General features: G+C 44.6%; 1 protein-coding gene across 8 annotated transcripts in view; it reads right to left on the reverse strand.

The window, feature by feature from the left end:
* wnk2 (WNK lysine deficient protein kinase 2) overlaps nucleotides 1–12,875 on the reverse strand; it is a 44,422-nt gene that overhangs the window by 3,267 nt on the left and 28,280 nt on the right. For 3 of the 8 annotated variants that reach the window (XM_077002920.1, XM_077002932.1, XM_077002910.1), the window contains exons 9-28: nucleotides 11,300–11,377; nucleotides 11,048–11,086; nucleotides 10,508–10,675; nucleotides 9,738–10,166; nucleotides 9,300–9,399; nucleotides 8,951–9,126; nucleotides 7,932–7,972; nucleotides 7,682–7,844; nucleotides 7,445–7,561; nucleotides 7,148–7,309; nucleotides 6,973–7,024; nucleotides 6,600–6,803; nucleotides 5,592–6,424; nucleotides 5,400–5,457; nucleotides 5,179–5,246; nucleotides 4,331–4,908; nucleotides 3,628–3,872; nucleotides 3,164–3,406; nucleotides 2,725–2,826; nucleotides 1,928–1,972 (exon numbers count right to left, since the gene is read on the reverse strand). In XM_077002920.1, the coding sequence (XP_076859035.1) occupies nucleotides 1,928–1,972; nucleotides 2,725–2,826; nucleotides 3,164–3,406; nucleotides 3,628–3,872; nucleotides 4,331–4,908; nucleotides 5,179–5,246; nucleotides 5,400–5,457; nucleotides 5,592–6,424; nucleotides 6,600–6,803; nucleotides 6,973–7,024; nucleotides 7,148–7,309; nucleotides 7,445–7,561; nucleotides 7,682–7,844; nucleotides 7,932–7,972; nucleotides 8,951–9,126; nucleotides 9,300–9,399; nucleotides 9,738–10,166; nucleotides 10,508–10,675; nucleotides 11,048–11,086; nucleotides 11,300–11,377 (3,901 nt within the window). The remainder of the gene's footprint in view (nucleotides 1–1,927; nucleotides 1,973–2,724; nucleotides 2,827–3,163; nucleotides 3,407–3,627; nucleotides 3,873–4,330; nucleotides 4,909–5,178; nucleotides 5,247–5,399; nucleotides 5,458–5,591; nucleotides 6,425–6,599; nucleotides 6,804–6,972; nucleotides 7,025–7,147; nucleotides 7,310–7,444; nucleotides 7,562–7,681; nucleotides 7,845–7,931; nucleotides 7,973–8,950; nucleotides 9,127–9,299; nucleotides 9,400–9,737; nucleotides 10,167–10,507; nucleotides 10,676–11,047; nucleotides 11,087–11,299; nucleotides 11,378–12,875) is intronic. The other 5 variants (XM_077002951.1, XM_077002979.1, XM_077002970.1 and 2 more) reach the window with 4 other exon arrangements.

The following is a 12,875-nucleotide window of genomic DNA, read 5'->3' on the forward strand; positions in this document are numbered from 1 at the left end:
GAAGGTCTACAACTTCAGAGGCACTTGTAGCTGTATGTGTCAGAAACATCCTGTTCCTTTGTAACCCGTTTGTCTGCTGCACTGGAGGTTTGACTGCTGCTACATCTTTAATCCCACACTGTAGTTAAAATGTTCACCTGTAGTTGTGGCCAAAGGAGCTTCTACAAAGTCCTGATAAAATTCTGAATAGTTTGTGATGAAGAGGTCTTACTTTTCATATAGCTCATTTTTGAAACTCTAAAGACATTTTTTCACTTTGTTATGGGTGATTAATTGTAGATTTACTGTTATAAATGGCAATTTTATCCTTTCACATTCAAAACCACAACACAGTAAGGTGTTGAAGGATCTGACAGCACATAAATACACTGCAACACTGCTCGAAAGAAAAGCAGTAGTGAAAAGCAGCAGTGAAAAGCACTAGTACCACAGGAAAAGTTCCAAATTTGGGATAAAATGATCTCCAGGTTTATATGGAATGGTAGGAGGCCAAGAATAAAATACACTACAGCTACCCAAGGACAAAGGTAGACTGTCATTACCTAATCTTAAAGATCTCATCTAGGTCCGATACTTAAATGGTGTGAACATAACAACTGTGCAAGGTGGAAAGACATTGAAAAGACAGTAGTATAGTTCCCAATCCAGTTCCTTCTCGGCGATATGAAACTTATAATGAAATTACAAGGCTCAATAGACCCAATCACTGCCCATAAATTAGATATGTGGACAGATCTAATAAAAAAATACAAATTAGGACAAGAAATGCAATTGCTAAATTGGTTTGCCTATGAGGAGAGATTCAAACCAAGTCTGACAGACCACACATTTAAACAATGGACAATAAATGGAGTCACTGCAATCTGTACAGTCGTCAAGAATGGAAATATAATGAGCTTTCAAGAACTAAAACAAAATTATGGTCTGGAAAATAGAGACATTTTAGATATTTACAATTAAGGAACTATTTCACAACGGAACTGCATGGCAAACAAATTCCAAATACTCTAAATGCAATCATTGATGCAGTAGTAAAGACATATAGTGGAATAAAATTTAGGGTGACATCTCATTATTACCAAAGTCTAAGAGAATAGTGCTTCCTCCACTATGTATATTAAAGCTAAGTGGGAAAAGGAGCTTAACATTAATATCACAGAGGAAGAATGGATTGAAATGTGTGAAACGCAACACACTACAACTAATTCAAGAATATGGAAAGAATTTGGGTGGAAATTTTTGGCTCACTATTTCATAACACCTCCAATAAAGAGCAAACAAATTGGGCAACACCAACCATGCTGGATGATGTGTGCAAATACAGTGGCTAATCATGTGCATATTTTTTGGGAATGTGATAAAACACAGACATTTTGGGAGAAAATAAATAATAGTATCAAAGATATTCTGGAGTACTCTATTCCTATGTCCTAGATGGTGACAGATATTTAACTAAGATCGTACTGATAGCAAGCAAAAAAGTAATAACACAAAATTGGTATAAGACTGATCCTCCCACTTTTGAACAGTGGATAGAAACTGTTAGACAAATCTATGTACTAGAAGAAATTACTTTCAGGCTTTGATTGAGAGGAGAAGCATTTTCGAAGAATTGGAAAAAATTGAAAATATATGACACCACAGAGTTAAATAAGAATGAATAGGTTTGAATACAAGAAACTGCCGACCCATACTCAATATTTGTCTTTCCCCTCCCGGCCCCCTCCCCCTCCTGATTTTGTATTGTGAATATCACTGAGGATACTATAATTGTGAGATTTATTCGTAATGAATAATACTGTTATGTTTGTACTTTGATTTGTATTGTTAAATGATGTGGAAAAATATAAATAAATCAAATCAAATCAAATATATAAACACTTAAGTATCAAAAAAGAAAAGCACTAGTGAAAAGGAGGATAGTTACTGTTGTTGCGTTCTTTCCCCAGACAGAGACGCTTCAGTGTCGACCCTACAGAACAAAGTTCACCGTTAATGGTTCAGGACAAGCTAACAAACGTACATAGAGACGCACAGTCAACACATAAAGCCATAGAAAGGTGATCTAGATCTAGTCCGTTAAATTAGTTTGCTTTTGAAATTTGGGTTTGAGTCTTGAATAAGACTTGAATTAAGGTTAAGAGTTTAAGAGCTTTAAGAGCTTAAGAGTTTAAGAGTAAGGTTAAGAGCCACTTGTGTCTTTCAAATTTTAAAATATGTATGAAAAACACACTGGGAATGGAATGTCAAAATTAATCATATCAAAACATTTAACATAAATGGAAAAGAAGATGAACAATTATGAGGAAAGGAATATCAAGATGTCAGGATTGTGAGTTACCAGTTACTTTGGTCAGAATGAGACTATTCACATAAGAATTAAAGGCAGTACACCAGTAGCTCTTGGTAGAAGCACAGTGCTCTGTCCAGTAAAGTGTTTACTCTGATCAACTCAATAGAATTCACCAATGACTGGCAATTTGGAGCAAACCCATTAAAACACTGGCACTGTGAATCCGATCACGGGTGAACGTAGATCAGATACAGCCCCCAGTATTCTTTCATCTTGAGTAAATGAAGAAAAATAACAAAACAAACAATAAGAAAAGAGAAACAGAAAGGAGGACGTGCACCCGTGTGGAAACAGAAAGCGATACAGGTAGGGCTGCATAAGGTGAGGGGCTGTTGAGGCTTGCTGGGGTGGGAGAGGAGAGAGATACAAACAGATGGAGAGAGAAACAGGCCCACTGAGGAATCTGGCACGTGGTTTGTGGCTGGTCTTATATGTCCTCGTCTCAGCGGCAGGGGGACATGCAGGCGGCCAGCCTGCGTTCCGGCGTGCAGAGGAAAAGAAGAGCACACAACAGAAAAAGAAAGACAAGAAAAAGGCACCATGAGCCCAGGAGTTCACACCTGGTCCACATGTGAAATAAATTTTCATACAAATACATTTTCATCTCCTATGAAGTATCCAAAAAATAAACATATAATATTTGAAAAATGGATTGCATGTTTAAAAAAATGTATCTAGTTTTCACTGGCAAAACCTTTTTTTTCCTAGACTAGGTTGACCAAAATTATAGTAATCTTAATGCATAATCTTAATGCCCAATTTTAAATGTAAAATCTTAACCTAATCTTAACTATGATGCCTAATCTTAACTGTGATCGTGAGTCTTTGCCGTGTGCTCACTGTGTCCTGGCTGGCTGTGCGCTCCCGGTCTGTCTCCCTGCACTCTGGAGTAGATGTTGTCGGAGGACACGGAGCCCTTGAGGGAGCAGGGCTGCTGGGTGTGGACTGGGTGGGAGACACAGCTGGGCAGGGTGGCCGTCCCTGCGCGGGCTCGGCTCTCGGGCTGCTCTGAGGCCCTGACCGGAGACCCGTTCAGACTCAGCGCAGGCTCAGCTGGATGAGAAAACAGGGAGACAATGCCAAATCCCACACGTCTTGTCATTTGTAAACCACTATTGCAAGTTAGTGACAGGGTATTATTTATTATTCATTATGTGTAGCTATGATCACCATGAATAATATGGAAAAAATCTGCTTTTTGTGAAATTCACCAGTTAGGTGACCTCAAAACACATTTGCGAAGATATTCCTTGAGATCAAAGGAACTAACTCACTGTACTTTGCAGGATCACTGGCTTTGCTGTCACTCGTTTTTGAGACACTTCTTAGCTGCTGGACGAGGGGACTAAGCAGTTTGCCAGCTCTGAGTTTGTGCTTGCCGACCTTGCGTCTGCGTCCAGCAGGGGGCACAGTGGAGGTGAGGCCGAGGCCTGGAGGGGGGGGCTTGCCAAGCCGTAGATAGAGTAACTCTATCTCCCCACGCTGGTGAGCCTGCAGCTCAGAGATCTCCTGCATGTGTCTACAGGAGGATCAGAGAGAGCGCAGGTGTTGGATAACATCCCAGAGTCCATGCTAGAGGACGTAAACACAGATTTTACATTTACATTTTTGGCAGACACCCTTATCCAGAGCAACTTACATTTTTTATCTATTTTTTTATACAAGTGAGCAATTGAGGGTTAAGGGCCTTGCTCAGGGGCACCTCAGTCATGGCCTCAGGTCTGGGGATCAAACTCACGACCCTCCGGTCACAAGACCAGTTCCCTAACCACCAGGCCACGACTGCCCAGATCAGCGTTGACGTATTCCATTCAGATCACGCCGGCCTTGGCAATGAGCTAACTGGGATATATTGGGTGAATATCAAACATACAGTACAGGGGTTCACTGGAAATGAGAACTTTGCTTTCAGTTCTGGCTCCCTGTCACATGCACTCAAGTGCACTTGCGCACACTCGCGAGCTCAGACGCACTCACTTCTCCCTCAGCCTCTGCAGCTCCTTCTTTATGTCTGACTCCTCCATCTCTGAGTCGTTGTCGCTGCTCATGTAGGAGCAGTACATCCCGCCCTGCCTGCTTGGCGAATCAGAGCTTTGTACACTGCTGCTGCGGCCCGTGCGCTTCAGGAAGGCCACTGCCCTCTTCATGAGGTCACTTCCTCTCCTCTCCGAGCGCCCGTGCCGGGACGGGGTGGAGGCGGTCATTTTGGCGGGGCTGCTCTCCGCCCCGGAGTCCGAGGACATGACACGGGTGGGAACGTCCGCGGGGGCAGAAGTCTGTGCCCGCGGCAACGAGCCCCGCTTCATCAGAGATGGTGGGGCGTCCAGGTAGAAATCGGGCGGAGCGGAATACCTGCTGCTGTGCTTACAGCGCGTGACCTCATCCTCCGTGCTTATCACTGAGAAGCGGCCGATAGCGCTGACTGGCACGGACGACTCGGCACCAAAACTGCGCTCCCCGAAGCAGACACTAGGGTGTGCTGGAGAAGCTGTGCTGCTCCAGCTCCGCTGCTTCATCTGCTGTCCAGTCAGCATGTCAGGAGGGCCAGGAATCATCTGATTGGTCAAAGAAAATGTTATTTAAATGAGCCGCATACAGTGCAAATTAGGGGCACATATAGAGATACAAAAATGTAGACACACATGTGTGAAACACTTGAGAGAGAAATGACTAATGTGGTAAAACACTGAGTATTAGTGTTTTACCAGTTTAATCAAATGTACTGTGTCTGAATTCAAAGGATAGAAATGTTACACAAAAATCATTTTTTTTCTAGACTGATTTATATCAAGAAGACACTGGACTGGGAAACAGGAAGCACAAACCTTAAAGCGACTCCTGGACCCTGAACAGGAAGTGGAGTGCGGCATGATATGTTTCCTTGACACCGTGACTACAGAGAGAATGACTTTGGTCACTCACGTAAGCCTCACATAAGTTTACGTCGACATATTTAAGCATATTCTGTGCACTGTGCTGTCTGAAGGATAAAGCTCTGTGTTACTGTATAATACAACAATGCAATCAGCAAAGATTTTGGTCATACCACCCACGGCGGAGTCACTGAGTGTGCTCAGACTGTCCACTCTCTCAGGGATCTGTGGCTATAACAAAACAGAAAGAGCATTTAAATAAACTCCACAACTTTTTTTTCATTTTCCTCACAAAACTGGTTTGAAAATTCACATTATTTATAATGTAATGTACTTTGGGGTAACTCAGACGCTGGGAAACTTACCAGCTGCTCCCCTGCCCTCATCCGAGCTTCTCCAATCAGACTGGGGGTGCTGGTTCCTGAGCCTCCTGTCGCACACTCTGGTCCAGGCGGAGAATGGATGTACTCTGTCCCCGAGCCAGGTGTCTCAGCTGCAGTGCCGGACGGATACATGGGCACGTACTCCTGATACAGCAGGTTCCTCAGCTTCTCATCCAGAGTCTTTATTGTGCTGTCAACAAACCCCACCCTGCCCCGTCCCTCGCCATCCGATTCGTTGGCTGTGAGGTGATGCTGGGAGGGGGCGGGACTTTGGGGCACCGACGGGGCCTTGGCTCCACCCACAGTGGCGAACGGTTGCTGGCGCACTACAGGGTGCTGGGCACGCTCGCCGTGTGCGGCCGAGACAGACTGCAACTGCTCGCGTGCGGTGGGGCCGTCGAGCGTGAGCGGGGGGGTGAGCGGTGAGGACCGCGTGGCACTCACATCCAGCATCAGCGGCATCACCAGGGGGCAGCAGGGAACGCTCTCCGCCACCGACGCGGCACAGGCGAGCTCCGCCACCTGCTGGGCTGCAGGGACTGTCGAGAGTGAACCAGGTTTCCCACTCTGGGCCTCGTCTGCTGACAGAGAGCCAGGCTGCGCGTGCTGCACTCGGTACTGGGACGAACTCAAGCTGCTGCCCTCTTGTGGATGGGAGGCAGACTGCGCCGAGAGGCTGGCAGGCTGGGGAAGAGTTGGCACTGGAGAGAACGCAGCCAAGGATAAGGGGTCTGTGGTGATCAGAGAGAGAGGGCTGCAAAACCCATGAGCATCACTATCACCAGATGGGGGTGCTGTTGCATAGCCTTCTGAGTCTGAATTGCAATAAAGAGAATATAGAGGATTAAGTAAACAAACTGTTAAATTATTTCAGGAGATCATTACCATTTACCACAGCATTACCAAACCTTATGACGGTATAAGAATTTAAGATACTTACATATAAGAATATGTAAGTATCTTTGTATCTTTGACAACATAAACCATTACCTATAGAAACAGAAGCAGATGCTGTGCTGCCCTCTAGTGGCTGCGTTGAGGCAATGTCAGGCTGAGCAGCTGCAGTCCCTCCAGTCAGTGTACTGGCTGAGGATATCTTTGTAGCTGTAGCTCCCTCTGAGGATGTCTCCTCGCTGGCTGTAGGAGGTTCATCCACGGGGCAGATAATGAACCACCTCTTACCCGTATGGAGCACTGTGGGAGAAAAAGCCAGACAAGGTCTTCCTGATAAACTGAGAGGGACAGAATCTAAATCATTGTGGTTAAGTCCACGAGGCACTGTCATTGTTATGTACACATGTCCTCATTGCGGCTTTTATGTGCTCTGCGTTGATCCGCGCCCAGTGGGAGTTTGAGGGTTTACCATTTTGCTGATAGACGGGCTGAGGTGCTCCTTCTCTCTGCCCTTTCCCTCCCTGGAAAACACCACAATTCAACACATCATTCCCTGGGAACCCTAAATCACATCTCCTCCCACTCCCGAAGGTCGTGATATCAAACCAAAAGGCTTTGGCTACATGTATTGTTTCTCCCCACACCTCGTCCCCGGCTCTGCAGAGAGGGTGTCCCTGAAGCGGAGATGCAGCAGGTCTCTCGCCCTCTACCTCCTCATTCAACATGTCCTCCGCCTTGTCCACTATGTCCTTTAGCTGGTCAATGAAGATCTCCTTCTCTATGGGCAAAATGAAGCCGTTCTCCACCTAGGTGCATATAATAAGGTGGGGAATTGAAATAAACACTGGGTTTATATTTATTGTTATATTATGAATCTATTTCCAGATGCACCTGGGATAATGCCTAGTTGTCACTGTAGTAATTTGAAACAATGCCCTCACCATGTAAGTGGCTATTTCTTCAGGGGCATCTCCATCCAGATCAAACTTGAAGGTCACCATTTTATGATTATGGGTTTCTAGTTGACATTCCACCATTTTGTCGCCTGTATCACAAACCTAATGGTGTGAGAAGAGGAGACGGTTGGATGGTCAGGGCAGAACATGAGCATGAGGTTTATGAGGTGCTTATCAACAGAAGAACCCAGAGGGTGAAAGGGGAGGAGCCTCCAGCCTCACATTGAGCATGCTCAGTTTGGGTTTGCTGGCTTTCTCCTGGCGTGAGCGCGTGCGGGCGGACTTGCGGTGGTGTTTTCTGGACTTGCTGTCTGCCTTCCCGCCGCTCACGGTACTGTCGTAACCATCGCTCATCTCTTTACCCGAGGCCGCGTCCGAATTTAAACTGGACAACGCACAACATAACACTTGTGTGCATCTTACTCAGACATAAAGTAGTCACATATAACAGCAAGATTCATATGCAGTTTACCTGTCACATGTATAGCTGGGAAGTGGCATGGGGATTGGTTCCTGTAAAATAAATTCAAATGAGATCAGTCACAAATAAACTCAAAAATGACAGACAATCTGTTACCTTTCTTGTGTCAGCATTTAGTCTACTTGTAAGGGTTACACTTCTGAAACAGAAGGATTCCTTTAAACTTCACTATCAAATATAAAAACATACTAAGTTACTCCACTATTTAATTAATGTCTTGAGAGAAACAAGCTAACAACAAATTAACAAGCTAACAACAGCAACTATAAATAGGGGTCATGCCTAGAATCATAGTACCTATTTCTAGGATCATGGTACCTATTTCTAGAATCCTGGTACCTATTTCTAGAATCGTGGTACCTATTTCTAGAATCATTATCATGGTATCTATTTCTAGGTGCTAGTTATTCCTGTAAATTAGGGGGAAATGAAATATGTGTGAAACCTTTACAGACACCTGTCTACTTCTTAATAAAATCGCAGACCTAAATTATGAAGACTTAACTATACTAAAAATGGTCTAAATGTAAATTAAAATAATCATGATTAAATAATTAAATCTGGTTGTTTGGGCCTCAGTGTTACTTTAACACCCAAAATGTTTGTGACATTAAACTGAATTAATTTTCTCCCACCCACAGTTATTCTACACCAAAACTACTACATACTTTTGTACTTTAACTTAAGGAAAATGCAAATGGAAGAGTTCTACTTTAACCTGAATCATATTTTATCACAGGTATAGCTACTTACACACAAGCACTAGACTTGTGTATTACATCCATGACTGCACTACATTACCCATAATACTTTTCCACAACTGCAGTGACAATACTGTTCCCTTAGTGCATTGTTCTCATTTATAACAGCAATGACATTTCAGATTCCTGTTTGCACTGTACTCTACCATGACTGTTCTGACATAACACATCCGTGTGTGTGTGTGTGTGTGTGTGTGTGTGTGTGTGTGTGTGTGTGTGTGTGTGTGTGTGTAATGGAGTTGACTCTACCTCCTGGCTGGGGTCAGCTGGAAGGGGAATGGACCCTGATGCAGCGTCTGGGTTCTGCTGAGCACTGCCAGGTTCGCCGGCGGCGTCAACCACAGCCGCTGCCATCTGGCTCTCAGCAGACAGCAGAGGGAACGCGGGGCTCTCGGGGGCGATCTGCTGGGGTCTGGCTGCTACAGCTGGATGGTATTTCATTACAGTGTAATATCAAATAAAGACGTTGGTGATGCAGTACCAAAACATAAACACAATACCTTCTTATTCATCAACATTGATTTATGTTGCGTATGTAATAGTTAGTAGGGTAACCTCAAAGTACTCTGTGATATAAATGTAAGACCATGACACCCACCACTACTGGCCATAGTAAAGTGTGCAGGCTCAGGTTCCTCTCTGTGTGGAGGAGACTGGAGACGAGTTAATTCGGACTGGATGTGCCCCAGGCTGTCCTCCTGGGGACGAAGAGGCACACTGGCCTTTAGTATGAATGCTTGATCCCTCTACACTCCATTCCAACAGACGTCACAGTTGGGCTCTGAACTACTTAACATGCACTGCACCATGAGTGAGCAGCTCTCCTCAATCCTGACCTCAACTAACACTGCTTCAGTTAAAGACACTCATCTCCGTTCCTCTAACAGTCCTTCAGTAGACTCCACCTGTACATAAGTAACGTGGTTTTCTAAAACATTGCTACAGTAACAACAGGTGCAAAAGTGGTCCTGTGCAGAAAGAGCACAGATAAACGTTCACGTCCTCGTGCAGAGCGGCAGTCTGAAACCGCGTGTACCTGAGCAGGTGGGGCGGAGACGGACGGCGGCCGCTGCGACAGGGCAGGAGAGAAGGGCAGCGATGACTGGGTGGGTTGGGGCTGAGCATGAGCGTCCTCTGGTGGTGGGACTGGAGAGTACACCTGCTGCTGTTGTATGGGGGCCAGGGATGGGGGAAGGGTCATGCCCAGGAGTGGGATGGAGGAAAGTAAGCCCAGAGGAGCAGCTACAGGGGTTTGGGGAGTGCCTGGTCCAGGGATGGTTGGGGCAGTCTGAGTGGGGGCAAGAGGCAGTGGGATGTGAACTGGGGCAGTTGAGTGGTAGGGTGAGGGTGCAGGAGGGGCACTACTGGGGTATGGAGAGGAGTAAGGGATGGGGGACATAGGCCTTGCTTCACTTCCTGTAGGAGTTCCCAGTGTAGGCAAAACCGTAGGGTATGGTGAAGGAAACTGCAGAAGACAAAATTAAACAAAATATTAAACTACAATATATTAAACCAAACCAAAAAGACACATTACAGATCCAAATTCCATTTTCTTTGGATATTCAGTGGCAGTAAGTGAATTTGGTGTGATGAATTTTGAATGTATAGGTACAATCCTAGAACTCTGTGGAAGGTCAGGCAGCATTAACAAAGTTTCATTTAAAATTTTCAGACCAAGTAATGTGAAAAGGGCATAAGTTAAGACTGCACTCAACATATTTATCTGTCCCTCATGGATTTGCCAAATCAAGGATTTTGAGACAATGGCTGAATACATTAGTATGAGTTTTTCTTTCATTCACAAACCTGAGTGGAAATTTGAAGAGGTTGGATAAGGGGCGGGGCATGAACGCTTGTCTGTGGTTGAGGGGGAGGAGCACTGCTCAGTATTGTGGCTGTTGACTGGAGCAGGTGCTGAGGATGGGGCGGTCCATCAGATGATGCCTCCATTACTGGCTGTAGAGTTGCTAAGGTCTAGAAGTAAGAGATGGGGCTCAGTGAAACTAGCTTCTCACTCATGCTGCCCAGGCCTGTGAGAGGGAGTTTCTGAAACTGTGCCCCCAAAACAATGGAATTCTCCTTCCAACAATACGAACAGTGTTATCAGTGAAAAAAGTGGGTTCTGCTAGTTTTCAAAAATTAGCATCAGCAACATTTTTGGAGTAAGTATTCCATAACCATAAGAATATCCCCAATAATGTGAAAATTTTGTTCATTTAAAACTAATGTTAAGTAAATATATCCATCATTGAAAACACAATGCACTGTTAAACAGCGGTGATGCAAACATCTGAGAGCTCAGAGACAAGAACATGATGGTGGATCTACAGATCTGAGACGGTCTACCTTAGACAGGAAAGCTGCTGGATGGAGATAGAGGGCAAACTGAGAGAAATAAAAACACAAGAAGGAAGAATTTGCCAAATGAAAACACTAATCCACTACACCATGAGATCAAAAGCAAACGTACTTGTTATGGATTCCACGACACATTACATGCCAACATGGATGCTACACATGAACATTTAGTATGAAGATGTACTATTGCTCTAAGCGGATGGTGCTTCTGAAGTTGCGCGATGGCCATGAGGATCTTACCTCTTGTGTTCCCAGTGTAGTTGGACCTGGTGTTGCTGGAGCAGACATGGTCTGAGAATGAACCACTGTAGCAGTGGGCTAAAAAACAGAAGGAAACGTCAGAGAAACTGACTGTGAAGGGGGCTGATACTGGGAACACCATTTAAAGATTGATTCACCCAAAATCAACAAGTAATTGACTGAAAGCTTGTAAGTAGTCAATTAACATTACACAAATCTTGCTTATTGCCTCAACAGTCGTCAGTCAGTGTCAGCTGCAATCGTATTTTAGGAGAGGTAAACAAACTATCAGAGAGAGAGAGAGAGAGAGAGAGAGAGAGAGAGAGAGAGAGAGAGAGAGAGAGAGAGGAACAGAAAGTGCTTCTATAAGAATGCTCCTTTTTGATGTGTCAAGGGAGATTATTAGCTACAGTTTGAGAGGATACAAAGGGATGAACTACAGCAAGCTTGAAGCAGTGAGTTAAAACAGAAACCAGGAGAGGCCTCTAGAGACAGCTGTGTTCAGACAATGGTCATTTGCAACAGTGAATCAATTGCACTTTGTTGTCTTTGTTATACTTGTTTTCTGGCGTCTTTTGTGGCCTGTCAGATAGATATTCTTGTAAAAACATGTCATATAAACTTCTATGTTCTAAAAACTTCATTTGAAACTTCATTTATTCCTTTGAAACGTAATATACTTTGCAGAAAATATAAAAAATTGTTTCATTCAATATTATATCATTTATTCTGTTCCACGTGAGAAACTGTCACAGCAGTGAAATTCGGGGGCAGCAGGAGTTCTGGAACATTCTATAATAAACATTTCAGAATGTATAGGACATCTAGCCAAGTCAAGGACATCTGGGCAGTCATGGCCTGGTGGTTAGGGAACTGGTCTTGTGACCGGAGGGTCGTGGGTTCGATTCCCAGACCTGAGGCCATGACTGAGCAAGGCCCTTAACCCTCAATTGCTCACTTGTATAAAAATGAGATAGAAATGCAAGTCGCTCTGGATAAGGGCGTCTGCCAAATGCCATAAATGTAGCCAAGCAGGAGTAAACTAGGTAACTAAGCAGTTGCAGTCTGCTAAACAGAGACATTTTCTAACATACCAAGATGCCTTGGCCCAGCCTTGCCCTTTGTACTAGCTTGCCAAGGCCTTTGTCTGACGTAGTGGGTGATGACTCAATGCTTTGTAGAATGTGGCACTGGACGGGTGCCTGACGTGTGGCGATATCTCCATAGCTACTGCTTGGTATCTGTCCAGTTCTGTCAGGTAGGATTGGGGAACTGGTGCGCCGATGAATGATGAGATGTAAACAGTGGTTGAGTGGTTGAGACAAATCCACACCTTTCCCAGTACCACAGGGGTGCCGTTGAGGAGGACGGGCTAACAGGGGAACATGGATCTCCAGGGGAAGATGAAGGAGTGTGTCTAGATGAGACTTGAGATGTAGCTATTGGTATATTTAATGGATGGAGACACTGTAAAAAACAGTGGTAGAAAAAAGCCTTCCTGTAGTGTCCTTGAGAGCTACAGGGCAGGTGTAGCTCTGAATGACTGTGCAGCTGTATTCTCCTGTGCAGTATGTCC

This window comes from Brachyhypopomus gauderio, chromosome 1, assembly GCF_052324685.1.
Source record: "Brachyhypopomus gauderio isolate BG-103 chromosome 1, BGAUD_0.2, whole genome shotgun sequence".
Lineage (NCBI taxonomy): Eukaryota > Metazoa > Chordata > Actinopteri > Gymnotiformes > Hypopomidae > Brachyhypopomus > Brachyhypopomus gauderio.